Source organism: Lagopus muta, unplaced genomic scaffold, assembly GCF_023343835.1.
Source record: "Lagopus muta isolate bLagMut1 unplaced genomic scaffold, bLagMut1 primary scaffold_194, whole genome shotgun sequence".
NCBI lineage: Eukaryota > Metazoa > Chordata > Aves > Galliformes > Phasianidae > Lagopus > Lagopus muta.
Window position 1 is genome coordinate 1 of NW_026040236.1, and position 15,177 is coordinate 15,177.

The window sequence follows — 15,177 nt, forward strand, 5'->3', positions numbered from 1 at the left end:
GGCCATATGGGGACCCCTAATTGGGGGCATTTGGGGACCCCTCCATGGGGTGAGTGGGACCATTTGGGGACCCCTAAATCAGCCATATGGGGACCCCTCAATGGGGCATCTGGGGACCCCTGGATGGGGTGGGTGGGACCATATGGGTACCTCGGGTTGGGGCCATATAGGGACTTTTGTATGGGGCCATAAGGACAACTGTAGGGCCCTATAGGAACCTCGGGCTGGGGCCATACAGGGCCCTCGGAACGGGGCCGTATAGGGAACTGTGCCTGGGCCCCATAGGACCCACACGTGGCCTTGCCCCCCCCGCGCAGCCAGGAAGAGGAAGGTGGGGGTTTTCCTGCCACGTGTGGCCCCCTATGGGGAGCAACCCTGAGACCTGGGGGTGGTCCACAGACCCACAGACCCCCCCCCCCCAAATTATGGTACCCCCCCACCCCCACCCCACAGTGCTGTGCCCCACAAACCCCCCCATTCCCACAATGGGACACCTCGTATCCCCCCCACCCCCCCCCCCATATCCCCAATATTTTGGTGCACCCCCACATCCACTCCACCCCCCCGATATCTCCACAATGGGGCACCTCACAGCCCCCCCGCAGCCCCCCCATCCCCAGTGGTACATCCCATATCTCTCCCTGCCCCTCCCCCCTGTAGCAATGAATGGTTCCTCCCTGCCCCCCATAGCAATGAATGGTCCCCTTCCCCCCCCATAGAAATGAATGGTCCTCCCTTCCCCTCCCCCCCATAGCAATGAATGGTCTCTCCCTGCCCCCCCCCCATTTCTCCCATAGAAATGGTTTATCCCATCCCCCCCCCATAGCAATGAATGGTCCCTCCCTGCCCCCCCTCCATAGCAATGTAATGAATGGTCCTTCCCCCCCCCCATAGCAATGAATGGTCCCTCCCTGCCCCCCCCATAGCAATGAATGGTCCCTTCCCCCCCCCCCCCATAGCAATGAATGGTCCCTCCCTGCCCCCCCCATAGCAATGAATGAATGGTCCCTTCCCCCCCCCCCAGCAATGAATGGTCGCTTCTTCCCCCCCCCATAGCAATGAATGGTCGCTTCTTCCCCCCCCCATAGCAATGAATGGTCGCTCCCTTCCCCCCCCCACTAGCAATGAATGGTCGCTCCCTTTCCCCCCCCCCATAGCAATGAAAATGGTCCCTCCCCTTTCCCTCCCCATAGCAATCAATGGTCGCTCCCTTCCCCCCCCATTCCCCCATAGAAATGGTTTATCCCTCCTCCCCATAGCAATGAATGGTCCCTTCCCCCCCCCCCATAGCAATGAATGGTCGCTCCTGCCCCCCCATAGCAATGAATGGTCGCTCCCTCCCCCCCCATAGCAATGAATGGTCGCTCCCTCCCCCCCCATAGCAATGAATGGTCGCTCCCCCCCCCCCCCCATAGCAATGAATGGTCGCTCCCTCCCCCCCCATAGCAATGAATGGTCGCTCCCTCCCCCCCATAGCAATGAATGGTCGCTCCCTCCCCCCATAGCAATGAATGGTCGCTCCCTCCCCCCCATAGCAATGAATGGTCGCTCCCTCCCATAGCAATGAATGGTCGCTCCCCCCCCCCCCCATAGCAATGAATGGTCGCTCCCTCCCCCCCATAGCAATGAATGGTCGCTCCCTCCCCCCCATAGCTCTGCCCTCTCCCTCCCGCCATTTCTCCCAGTCCCCTCCCCCCCCATAACCCCACCCCCCCCATAACCCCTCCCCCCCCTCCCCCCCCCTCCGTCCCGTCGTTCCGCGCTCCGTTCGCTCCGTTCCGGGCCGCCCCCCCCGATGCCCGCCCGCTCCGCGCCTCCCCCCGATGCCCGCCCGCTCCGCGCCTCCCCCCCCCGCGCTGCCCCCGGCGCTGCGCCGACGGTGAGTGCCGCCCCCCCCCCCAATAAAACCCCCCGGAACCAATGGGGGGAAAAAGGCGGACGGGGAAACGGACGGAGGGGGGGGGAGGGGGGGAGCGCGGGAACTGCAGCGACGCTGCGCTGCGCGGCATTGCATTGAATTGCATTGCGCTGACACCGCTTTGCTTTGCTTTGCATTGCATTGCATTGAATTGCATTGCATTGCATTGCGCTGACACCGCTTTGCTTTGCTTTGCTTTGCTTTGCTTTGCATTGCATTGAATTGCATTGCGCTGACACCGCTTTGCTTTGCTTTGCATTGCATTGCATTGCATTGCATTGCATTGCATTGCGCTGACACCGCTTTGCTTTGCTTTGCTTCGCATTGGATTGCATTGCATTGTGTTGCATTGCATTGCATTGCACTGACAGTGTGTTGATTTGCTTTGCTTTGCTTTGCTTTGCTTTGCATTGCATTGCATTGCATTGCGCTGACACCGCTTTGCTTTGCTTTGCTTCTCATTGCATTGCGTTGCATTGCATTGCGTTGCATTGCATTGACACCGCATTGCTTTGCTTTGCTTTGCTTTGCATTGCACTGACACTGCTTTGCGTTGCTTCACTTTGCATTGCATTGCATTGGCCTTGCATTGCTTTGCATTGCTTTGCTTTGCACTGCATGGAGCTCCATTGCATTGCATTGCATTGCGCTGACAGCGCATTGCTTTGCTATACTTTGCTTTGCATTGCATTGCACTTCCATTGCACTGACATTGCATTGCTTTGCTTTGCTTTGCATTGCGTTGCACTGACCCTCCACTGCTTTGCCTTGCCTTGCATTGCACTGCACTGACACTGCGTTGCGTTGCTTTGCTTTGCTTGGCATTGCATTGCATGGGCTTCCATTGCTCTGCTTTGCTTTGCTTTGCACTGACTCTCCGTTGCTTTCCATTGCATTGCTTTGCATTGCACGAAGCCCCATTGCTTTGCTTTGCTTTGCTTTGCACTGGCACTGCATTGCTTTGCATTGTGTTGCACGGAGCTCCATTGCTTTGCTTTGCATTGCATTGCATGGACTTCTATTGCTCTGCTTTGCTTTGCTTTGCACTGGCACTCCATTGCTTTGTTTTGCTTTGCATTGCATTGCACAGAGTTCTGTTGCATTGCATGGGCCTCCATTGCTTTGCATTGCGTCGCACTGCACTGACTCTGCATTGCTCTGCTTTGCTTTGCTTTGCGTTGCACGGAACTCCGTTGCTTTGCATTGCATTGTATTGCATTGCACAGACTTGCATTGCTTTGCATTGCATTGCATGGGCCTCCATTGCTTTGCTTTGTTTTGCACGGAGCTGCGTTGCTTTGCACAGCTTGGCTTTGCGCTGATGCTCCCATCGCTTTGCTTTGCTCTGCTTTGCTCTGCTCTGCATTGCTATGCTTTGCTTTGCATTGCACTGCATTGCATTGCACTGACCCTCCGTTGCTTTGCATTTCATGGAGCTCCATTGCTTTGCTTTGCTTTGCTTTGCTTTGCACTGACATTCTGTTGCCCTGCCTTGTGTTGAGGTTGCGTTGCTTTGCACTGCTTTGCATTGCATTGCATGGAGCTGCGTTGCTCTGCTTCACTTTGCGTTGCACTGACGCTCCGTTGCTTTGTATTGCTTTGCATTGCTTTGCACTGCTTTGCATTGCTTTGCATTGCTTTGCATTGCATGGGCCTACATTGCTTTGCTTTGCTTTACACGGAGCTGCACAGCTTTTCTTCGCACTAATGCATTGCATTGCTCTGCTTTGCTCTGCTTGCATTGCAGTAATGCATTGCATTGCATTTTTTTTGCTTTCCTTTGCTCTGCACTGCATTGCATTGCTTTGCTCTGCTTTGCTTTGCTCTGCTTTGCTTTGCTCTGCTTTGCTTTGCATTGCGCTAATGCACTGCATTGCATTTCTTTGCTTTGCTCTGCTTTGCTTTGCACTGCATTGCTTTGCATTGCATCGCTTTGCATTTCACTGCTTTGCTCTGCGTTGCTTTGCTTTGCATTCCATTTCATTGCTTCGTTTTGCTCTGCTCCACTTTGCTCTGCTTTGCGTTGCACTGATGCATTGCATTTCCTTGCTTTTCTTTACACTGCTTTGCATTGCGTTGCTTTGCATTTCTTTGCGTTGCTTTGCTCTGCTTTGCCTTGCATGGCGTTGCTTTGCTTTCTTTGCACTGCTTTGCTCTGCCTTGCGCTGCATTGCTTTGCCTTGCATTATTTTGCACTGCTTTGCGTTGCATGATTTTGCATTGATTTGCATTGCATTATTTTGCACTGCTTTGCCTTGCATTATTTTGCATTGCTTTGCATTGCATTATTTTGCATTGGTTTTCATTGCATTATTTTGCACTGCTTTGCATTGCATGACTTTGCATTGATTTGCATTGCATTATTTTGCATTGGTTTTCATTGCATTATTTTGCATTGCATTATTTTGCATTGGTTTTCATTGCATTATTTTGCACTGCTTTGCATTGCATTATTTTACATTGCTTTGCATTGCATTATTTTGCATTGATTTGCATTATTTTACCCTTCACCTCCTCCCCCCCCCTTTGCATTTTACTGGGGTTTATTTGGGGGGCACAGAACCCAACCCCCCCCCCCCCCCCCCCCATTTTCCTATGGGGGATTCGGGGGGGGGGGGGTGTTGCATTGGGGGGGGGCTTTTGTGTCCCCCCCCCCCCAGTGTGAAAGCCCTTCTGCCCCCCAGCAGTGAGGTGGGATTTGGGGGGGGGGGGGGTGGGGGCAACTCATTTTAGACCCCCCCCCCCCCCCAAATCCCTCCTTCATGCAATGGGACGTGGGGTGATGGGGGGGGGGGGGGGGCAGATAAATGCTTTTCTATGGGGTGGGGGTCGCTGTTTTACCCCACAACCCCCCCACCCCCCCAAATGACCCCCCGCCACCCCATACAAAAAATCCATTGGGGGGGGGGGGCATCATGGGACCCCCCATAACCCCAAACATTTCCCCCCCCCCCGCCATAAAATGACCCCCCAGCCCCCCCTACAAAATCCATTGTTTGAGGGGGGGCCCCAATCCAACCCCCCCCCCCCCCCCCGACCCCAAACATTCCCCCCCCCTCCCCCCTCCATAAATTGACCCCCCCACCCCATGCGGAACCCAATTGGGTGGGGGGGGGGGGGGGGGCACCAGATGGACCCCCCAACCCCAAAACCCCACACATCCCCCCCCCCCATAGAAAACCCATTTGGGGGGGGGATGGGGGGCACAATATGAACCCCCAACCCCAAAACCCCACACATCCCCCCCATAAAAACCCATTTGGGGTGGGGGGGCAGAACTCAAACCCCAAACGCCCCCCCCCCCATAAAACCCCCCCCCACCCCCCATAGAAACCCATTTGGGGTGGGGGGCACAGCATGAACCCCAAAAACCCCACACATTCTGACCCCCCCCCCATACAAAACCCATTTGGGGGTGGGGGCGCAGAACTCAAACCCCAACCCCCCCCTCTATGAAACCCCTCTCTCCCCCCCCCATAAAAACCCATTTGGGGTGGGGGGCTCAACATGAACCCTAAACCCCCCCCAATTCCCCCCCTCCCCCCCCCCCCCCCATAGAAAACCCATTTGGGGGGGGGATGGGGGGCACAACATGAACCCCCAACCCCAAAACCCCACGCATCCCCCCCCCCATAAAAACCTATTTGGGGTGGGGGGGCTCAGCATGAACCCCAAAACCCCACACATTCTGACCCCCCCCCCCCCCCCCATAAAAACCCATTTGGGTGGGGGGTGGGGGGGCAGAACTCAAACCCCAAACGCCCCCCCCCCATAAACCCCCCCCACCCCCCATAAAATCCAATTTGGGGGGGGGGACACAGAGCGTAACGCAAACCCAAACCCCAACCCCCCCCCAAACCATCCCATATCCCCCCCCCCCCCATATTCAATCCCCCATATTCAATGGGGGGGGGGGCATTGAATGGGGATGGGGGGGGGGTCCATCCATCCGTCCATCCGTCCATCCGTCCATCCGTCCATCCGTCCATCCCCCCCCCCCCCATAAAATCCAATTTGGGGGGGGGGGGACACAGAGCATAACGCAAACCCAAACCCCAACCCCCCCCCAAACCATCCCATATCCCCCCCCTATATTCAATCCCCCATACTCAATGGGGGGGGGGGCATTGAATGGGGATGGGGGGGGGTCCATCCATCCATCCGTCCGTCCGTCCATCCATCCATCCCCCCCCCCCCCATAAAATCCAATTTGGGGGGGGGGACACGGAGCGTAACGCAAACCCAAACCCCAACCCCCCCCCCAAACCATCCCATATCCCCCCCCCCCCATATTCAATCCCCCATATTCAATGGGGGGGGGGGCATTGAATGGGGATGGGGGGGGGTCCATCCGTCCATCCGTCCATCCATCCGTCCATCCGTCCATCCGTCCGTCCATCCCCCCCCCCCCCCACCCCCCATAAAATCCAATTTGGGGGGGGGACACGGCGCGTAACACAAACCCAAACCCCAACCGTTCCCCCCCCCCCAAAACCATCCCATATCCCCCCCCCCCATATTCAATCCCCCAATGGGGGGGGGGCATTGAATGGGGATGGGGGGGGGTCCATCCGTCCATCCGTCCGTCCGTCCGTCCATCCCCCCCCCCCCCCCCCCTTTTTCTTTCGCTCCATCTCTTCCGGGACGCCGCATCCGGCCCCGAATCCCATCTGCATGGCCGGCTGCCGGTGAGGGGCGGCCCCATATTTTCCCCTTTGATTTTATGGGGGAAACGGGGGGGGGGCTGGGAGCCGGGGTCTCCTATGGGGTGAGCGGCGATGGGGGGACGCCCCCCCCCCCCGTTATTTCCTCCCCCCTCCCCCCAACCCAGTTCTCTCCCCATTGGGGTCATTTGTGGGGTGAAGCTGGGGGGGGGGGGGGGGGTGAGGTGCTGCTTTTTGAGCTCTATGGGGACGGCGACACGTGGCTGAGATGGGAGCCCCCAGCACCGCGCTATGGGGCCGCGCTATGGGGCTGTGCTATGGGGCTGTGCTATGGGGCTGTGCTATGGGGCCGCGCTATGGGGCCACTTTAGGGCCGCGCTATGGGGCCGATTGAGGGCCGCGCTATGGGGCCGCGCTATGGGGCCGCGCTATGGGGCTGATTTAGGGCTGTGCTATGGGGCCGCTTTGGGGCTGTGCTATGGGGCTGATTGAGGGCTGCGATATGGGGCCGCTTTAGGGCCGCGCTATGGGGCCGCTTTAGGGCTGCGATATGGGGCCGCTTTGGGGCCGCGCTATGGGGCCGCTTTAGGGCCGTGCTATGGGGCTGATTGAGGGCTGCGATATGGGGTTGATTTAGGGCCGCGCTATGGGGCTGATTGAGGGCTGTGCTATGGGGCCACTTTAGGGCCGCGCTATGGGGCCGCTTTAGGGCTGTGCTATGGGGCTGATTTAGGGCTGCGCTATGGGGCTGGTTTAGGGCTGTGCTATGGGGCCGCTTTAGAGCCGCGCTATGGGGCTGATTGAGGGCCGCACTATGGGGCTGATTTAGGGCCGCGCTATGGGGCCACTTGAGGGCCGCGCTATGGGGCTGATTTAGGGCCGCGCTATGGGGCCACTTTAGGGCTGCGCTATGGGGCTGATTTAGGGCCACGCTATGGGGCCACTTTAGGGCCGCGCTATGGGGCTGATTGAGGGCTGCGATATGGGGCCGCTTTAGGGCTGCGCTATGGGGCTGCTTTAAGGCCGCGCTATGGGGCCACTTTAGGGCTGTGCTATGGGGCTGATTTAGGGCCGCGCTATGGGGCTGATCGAGGGCCGCGCTATGGGGCTGATTGAGGGCTGTGCTATGGGGCCGCTTTAGGGCTGCGCTATGGGGCCGCTTTAGGGCTGTGCTTTGGGGCCGCGCTATGGGGCTGCTTTAGGGCCGCGCTATGGGGCTGCTTTAGGGCTGTGCTATGGGGCCGCTTTAGGGCCGTGCTATGGGGCTGATTGAGGGCTGCGATATGGGGCTGATTTAGGGCCGCGCTATGGGGCTGATTTAGGGCTGTGCTATGGGGCCGCTTTAGGGCCGCGCTATGGGGCCGGTTTAGGGCTGCACTATGGGGCTGGTTTAGGGCCGCGCTATGGGGCTGATTGAGGGCTGCGCTATGGGGCCACTTTAGGGCCGCGCTATGGGGCCACTTTAGGGCTGTGCCATGGGGCTGATTTAGGGCCGCGCTATGGGGCTGCTTTAAGGCTGCGCTATGGGGCCGCTTTAGGGCTGTGCTATGGGGCCGATTTAGGGCCGCGCTATGGGGCTGATTGAGGGCTGCGATATGGGGCTGATTGAGGGCTGTGCTATGGGGCTGATCGAGGGCCGCGCTATGGGGCTGCAGGGGGAAGGATTGTGGGGGGCGCTGATATGGGGGGAACAGCTCCAGGATGGGGTGGGGGGGGGCGGCCCTATAGGGCGATCCTATATGGCCTAGAGAGCGACTCGGGGCGACCCTATAGGGCTGGGGTGTCAGTTTGGGGGGGGTTACGGCCCGGAAGTGCTGTGGGGTGGATCTGTGGGGCGCTGACCCCATTTTGGGGTGATCCTATGGGGCGCTGAGCCCATTTTAGGGTGATCCTATGGGGCTCCGTCCTTATTTTGGAGCCGCCCTATAGGGGACGACCGAGGCGATCCTATAGGGCTGCATCTGCGTGTTGGAGCTGATCTGTGGGGTCACGACCCCATAGCGGCTTCAGTGCGACCCTATAGGGCTGCAGCCCCATATTGGGGTGTTCCTATAGGGCTGCAGCCCCATTGTGGGGTGTTCCTATAGGGCTGCAGCCCCACTGTGGGGTTTTCCTATAGGGCTGCAGCCCCATTGTGGGGTTTTCCTATAGGGCTGCAGCCCCAGCATGGGGGATGCTTGGGGTTTACAGCCCAGCAGTGTTATGGGGCGGATCTATGGGGCGCTGACCCCATTTCGGGGTGACCCTATAGAGCTGCATCCATGTGTATGGATCCGTGGGGCTGCGACCCCATAGGGGTCTCAAGGCGATCCTATAGGGCTGCGTCTGTGTGCTGGAGCTGATCTGTGGGGTCACGACCCCATAGCGGCTTCAGTAGCACCCTATAGGGCTGCAGCCCCATATTGGGGTGTTCCTATAGGGCTGCAGCCCCACTATGGGGTTTTCCTATAGGGCTGCAGCCCCATTTTGGGGTGTTCCTATAGGGCTGCAGCCCCACTATGGGGTTTTCCTATAGGGCTGCAGCCCCACTGTGGGGTTTTCCTATAGGGCTGCAGTCCCAGCATGGGGGTGCTTGGGGTTTACAGCCCAGCAGTGTTATGGGGCGGATCTATGGGGCGCTGACCCCATTTCGGGGCGACCCTATAGAGCTGCATCCGTGTGTATGGATCTGTGGGGCTGCGACCCCATAGGGGTCTCAAGGCGATCCTATAGGGCTGCGTCTGCGCGTAGGAGCTGATCTGTGGGGTCACGACCCCATAGCGGCTTCAGTGCGACCCTATAGGGCTGCAGCCCCATTGTGGGGTGTTCCTATAGGGCTGCAGCCCCATTGTGGGGTTTTCCTATAGGGCTGCAGCCCCATTTTGGGGTTTTCCTATAGGGCTGCAGCCCCATTTTGGGGTTTTCCTATAGGGCTGCAGCCCCATTGTGGGGTGTTCCTATAGGGCTGCAGCCCCATTGTGGGGCAACCCTATGGGGCGACATCTGTGGGGCTACGGCTGCGTAGGGCTTTCAGGGCGATCCTATGGGGCTGCGGTGCCGTTTTGGGGTCATCCTGTGGGGCTGTGGCCCCATTTATGGCGGCCCTATAGCGCTGTATTGGTGTTTTAGGGCAGCCCTATGGGGTTACGACCCCATCGTGGTTTCAGTGCGACCCTATGGGGCGCTGGTCCCGTTTTGGGGCCGCCCTATAGGGCTGTGATTCCATTTTGAGGCGGCCCCATAGGGCTGGAGCTGCTCTATGGGGTGACGACCCCACAGTGGTGTCAGCGCGACCCTATAGGGCTGCGGTCCCATTTTGGGGCAGCGCTGTGGGGCTCTGACCCCATTTGGGGGCGAATCCTACAGGGCTCTGGGGCCGGTTTGTGGGGTGCTCAGGAGTTATGGGGCGGGTTGGGTGGGCCCAGAAGCGTTATGGGGCGGATCTATGGGGCACCGACCCCATTTTGGGGCCACCCTATGGGGCTGCGTCCTTCTTTCAGTGCGGCCCCACAGGACTGCGACCCCAAACCCATTTCCCCACGTCCCCCCCCTGACCCCGTGCCTTTTTTCCCCCCAGGCTGCGCGATTTGGAGCGGGATGAGGAGAGTCTGAGCGAGAAGGTGGGCGAGGGGGGGCCCCAAAACCCCACAGCATGGCCCCAAAACCCCACAGCATCTGTGACCCCAAAACCCCACAGCGTCTGTGGCCCCAAAACCCCACAGCGTGGCCCCAAAACCCCACAGCATCTGTGACCCCAAACCCCACGGCGTCCAGCCCCAAAACCGCGGCGCAGCCCTGCCCCAAAACTCGTTGCGCTCGTCCCCCAAACACCCCAAAAACCCAACGCCTCCACCCCAAAACCCAACATTTCCATCCCAAAACCCAACACTTCCATCCCAAAACCAAAACCTCCACCCCAAACTCAATGCATCCATCCCCAAACCCAACATCTCCACCCCAAAACCCAGCACCTGCATCCCAAACCCAACATTTCCATCCCCCAAACCGCACCCCATCCACCCCAAAACCCAACACCTCCACCCCAAAACCCAACATCTCCATCCCAAAACCAAACATTTCTACCCCAAACCCAACACCTCCATCCCAAACCACCCCATCAACCCCAAAACCCAACACCTCTATTCCAAACCCAAGATTTCCATCCCCCAAACCCAACACCTCCACCCCAAACCGCACCCCATCCATCCTTCATCACCCAACATTTCCACCTCCCCAAACCCAACACCTCCACCCCCCAAAACTCAGCACCTCCACCCCAAAACTCACCTCATCCACCCCAAACCCAACACCTCCATCCCCCAAAACTTCCACCCCAAAACCCAGCCATCCACCCCAAAACCAACATCTCCACCCCAAAACCCAGCATCTCCATCCCTCAGGACCCAACATCTCCATCCCAAAACCCAGCCATCCACCCCAAAACCAACATCTCCAACCCAAAACCCAACATCTCCACCCCAAAAAACCCAACCATCCACCTCAAAACCCAACCATATACCCCAAAATCCAACACCTCCATCCCCCAAAACCCCAAACTTCCACCCCAAAACCCGACCATCCACCCCAAAACCAACACCTCCATCCCAAAGCCAACATCTCCACCCCAAAACCCAACATCCACATCCCAAACCCACCCCATCCACCCCAAAACTCAGCACCTGCACCCCAAACCCAACATCTGCACCCCAAAACCCAACCATCCACCCCAAAAAATCCAACACCTCTACTCCAAAACCCAACCATCCACCCCAAAACCAACACCTCCACCCCAAACCCAATGTCGCCATCCTCAAACCCAACATCTCCACCCCAAAACCCAACCATCCACCCAAAACCCACCCCATCCATCCCAAACCCAACATCTCCATCCCAAACCACCCCATCAACCCCAAAACCCAACACCTCTACTCCAAACCCAAGATTTCCATCCCCCAAACCCGAACACCTTCACCGCAAAACCCAACATCCACATCCCAAACCCACTCATCCACCCCAAAATCCAACACCTCCACCCAAAACCCAACCCATCCATCCCCCAAACCCACCCCATCCACCCAAAATGCAGCACCTCCATCCCAAACCCAACATCTCCATCCCCCAAACCCGACCATCCACCCCAAAACCCAACACCTCCACCTCAAACCCACCCCATCCACCCTTCAAAACCCAACACCTCCCTCCCCCAAAACCCAAAACCTCCACCCCAAACTCAACATTTCCACCCCAAAACCCGAAACTTCCACCCCAAACCCACCCCAAACCCACCCCATCCACCCCAAACCCAACACCTCCACCCCAAAACCCAACATTTCCAACCCAAAACCCAACACCTCCATCCCAAACCGCACCCCATCCACCCTTCATCACCCAACCTTTCCACCTCCCCAAAACCCAGCACCTCCACCCCAAAACCCGACATTTCCACCCCAGAACCCAGCACCTCCATCCCAAACCCACCCCATCAAACCCAAAACCCAACACCTCTACCCCAAACCCAACACCTCCATCCCCCAAAACCGAACACCTTCACCGTAAAACCCACATCCCAAACCCACTCATCCACCCCAAAATCCAACACCTCCACCCCAAAACCCAACACCTCCACCCCAAACCCACCCCATCCACCCTTCAAAACCCAACACCTCCCTCCCCCAAAACCCAAATCCTCCACCCCAAACTCAACATTTCCACCCCCAAACCCAACACCTCCACCCCAAAACCCAACATCCACATCCCAAACCCACCCCATCCACCCCAAAACCCAACACCTCCACCCAAAACCCAACCCATCCATCCCAAACCCAACATTTCCACCCCAAACCCAACACCTCCATCCCCCAAAACCCAACACTTCCACCCCAAAACCCACCCCATCCATCCCAAACCCAACGCTTCCACCCCAAACCGCACCTCATCCACCCTTCATCACCCAACATTTCCACCCCAAACCCAACACCTCCACCCCAAACCCAACATTTCCACCCAAACCCAACATTTCCACCCCAAAACCCACCCCATCCATCCCAAACCCAACGCTTCCACCCCAAACTGCACCTCATCCACCCTTCATCACCCAACATTTCCAACCCCAAACCCAACACCTCCACCCCAAATCCAATCCATCCACCCCAAAATCCAACACCTCCACCCAAATCCCAACCATCCACCCCAAACCCACCCCATCCATCCCAAACCCAACACCTCCACCCCAAAACCCAACACTTCCACCCCAAACCCAACATTTCCACCCAAACCCAACATTTCCACCCCAAAACCCACCCCATCCATCCCAAACCCAACACCTCCACCCCAAATCCAATCCATCCACCCCAAACCAACACCTCCATCCCCCAAAACTCAGCACCTCCACCCCAAATCCAATCCATCCACCCCAAAACCCAACATTTCCAACCCAAAACCCAACACCTCCATCCCCCAAACTCAACACCTCCAGCCCAAAACCCAACATCCACATCCCAAACCCACCCCATCCACCCCAAAACCCAACACCTCCACCCAAAACCCAACCCCAAACCCAACACTTCCACCCAAAACCCAACCCATCCATCCCAATCCCAACACTTCCACCCAAAACCGCACCTCATCCACCCTTCATCACCCAACATTTCCACCTCTCCAAACCCAACATTTCCAACCCAAAACCCAACATCTGCACCCCAAAACCCGACATTTCCACCCCAGAACCCAACATCCACATCCCAAACCCACCCCATCCACCCCAAAACCCACCCCATCCATCCCAAACCCAACACTTCCACCCCAAACCGCACCCCATCCACCCTTCATCCCCCAACATTTTCACCTCCCCCAAACCCAACACCTCCACCCCAAAACCCAACATTTCCACCCCAAAACCCACCCCATCCATCCCAAACCCAACGCTTCCACCCCAAACTGCACCTCATCCACCCTTCGTCACCCAACATTTCCAACCCCAAACCCAACACCTCCACCCCAAATCCAATCCATCCACCCCAAACCAACATCTGCATCCCCCAAAACTCAGCACCTCCACCCCAAATCCAATCCATCCACCCCAAAACCCAACATTTCCACCCCAAAACCCAACACCTCCACCCAAAACCCAACACTTCCACCCCAAACCCAATATCTCCACCCCAAAACCCACCCCATCCATCCCAAACCCAAAACTTCCACCCCAAACTGCACCCCATCCACCCTTCATCACCCAACATTTCCAACCCCAAACCCAACACCTCCACCCCAAAACCCAACACCTCCACCCCAAAACCCAACCATCCATCCTAAAACCCAACATTTCCACCCCAAAACCCAAAACCTCCACCCCAAACCCAACATTTCAACCCCAAAACTCGACACCTCCACCCCAAACCGCACCCCATCCACCCTTCAAAACCCAACACCTCCATCCCCCAAAACCCAAAACCTCCACCCCAAAACCCAACATCTGCACCCCAAACTGCACCCCATCCACCCTTCATCACCCAACCTTTTCACCTCCATCCCCAAACCCAACATTTCCACCCCAAACCCAACACCTCCACCCCAAAACCCAACATCTCCCCTCCAAAACCCAACATTTCCACCCCAAAACTCAACACCTCCACCCCAAACTGCACCCCATCCACCCTTCGAAACCCAACACCTCCATCTCAAACCCAACATTTCCACCCCAAAACCCAACATTTCCACCCCAAAACCTGATATTTCCACCCCAAACCCAACACCTCCATCCCCCAAAACCCAACACCTCCATCCCAAAACCCAGCAACTCCACCCCAAAACCCAACATTTCCACCCCAAAACCCAAAACCTCCACCCCAAACCCAACATTTCCACCCCAAAACTCGACACCTCCACCCCAAACCGCACCCCATCCACCCTTCAAAACCCAACACCTCCATCCCCCAAAACCCAACACCTCCACCCCAAACCCAACATTTCCACCCCAAAACCCCAAACTTCCACCCCAAACCCACCCCAAAACCCACCCCATCCATCCCAAACCCAACACCTCCACCCCAAAACCCAACATTTCCAACCCAAAACCCAACACCTCCATCCCCTAAACTCAACATCTCCCCCCCAAAACCCAACATTTCCACCCCAAACCCACCCCATCCATCCCAATCCCAACACCTCCACCCCAAACCACCCCATCCACCCTTCATCACCCAACATTTCCACCTCCCCAAACCCAACATTTCCAATCCAAAACCCAACATCTGCACCCCAAAACCCGACACCTCCATCCCCCAAACTCAACATCTCCACTCCAAAACCCAACATTCACATCCCAAACCCACCCCATCCACCCCAAAACCCAACACCTCCACCCAAAACCCAACACTTCCACGCCAAACCCACCCCATCCACCCTTCATCACACAACATTTCCACCCCAAAACCCAACACCTCCACCCCAAACCCAACATTTCCACCCAAACCCAACATTTCCACCCAAACCCAACATTTCCACCCCAAAACCCACCCCATCCATCCCAATCCCAACACTTCCACCCCAAACTGCACCCCATCCACCCTTCATCACCCAACATTTCCACCTCCCCAAACCCAACACCTCCACCCCAAA

General features: G+C 57.3%; 1 protein-coding gene and 1 long non-coding RNA gene across 2 annotated transcripts in view; one reads left to right on the plus strand and one right to left on the minus strand.

The window, feature by feature from the left end:
• The first annotated feature begins 1,822 nt into the window (after positions 1–1,822).
• Positions 1,823–15,177, plus strand: part of LOC125687761 (DNA (cytosine-5)-methyltransferase 1-like) — a 36,220-nt gene continuing 22,865 nt past the window's right edge. Inside the window, 2 exon segments of the mRNA XM_048933020.1 lie at positions 1,823–1,879; positions 10,139–10,181. Of these exon segments, the coding sequence (XP_048788977.1) occupies positions 1,824–1,879; positions 10,139–10,181 (99 nt within the window). The 5' untranslated portion in view covers position 1,823.
• LOC125687763 (uncharacterized) lies at positions 12,409–13,931 on the minus strand. The gene is made up of 3 exons (XR_007374384.1): positions 13,842–13,931; positions 12,637–12,683; positions 12,409–12,492 (listed from the first exon to the last, which is right to left on the minus strand). It is a non-coding gene; the product is annotated as an uncharacterized LOC125687763 (long non-coding RNA).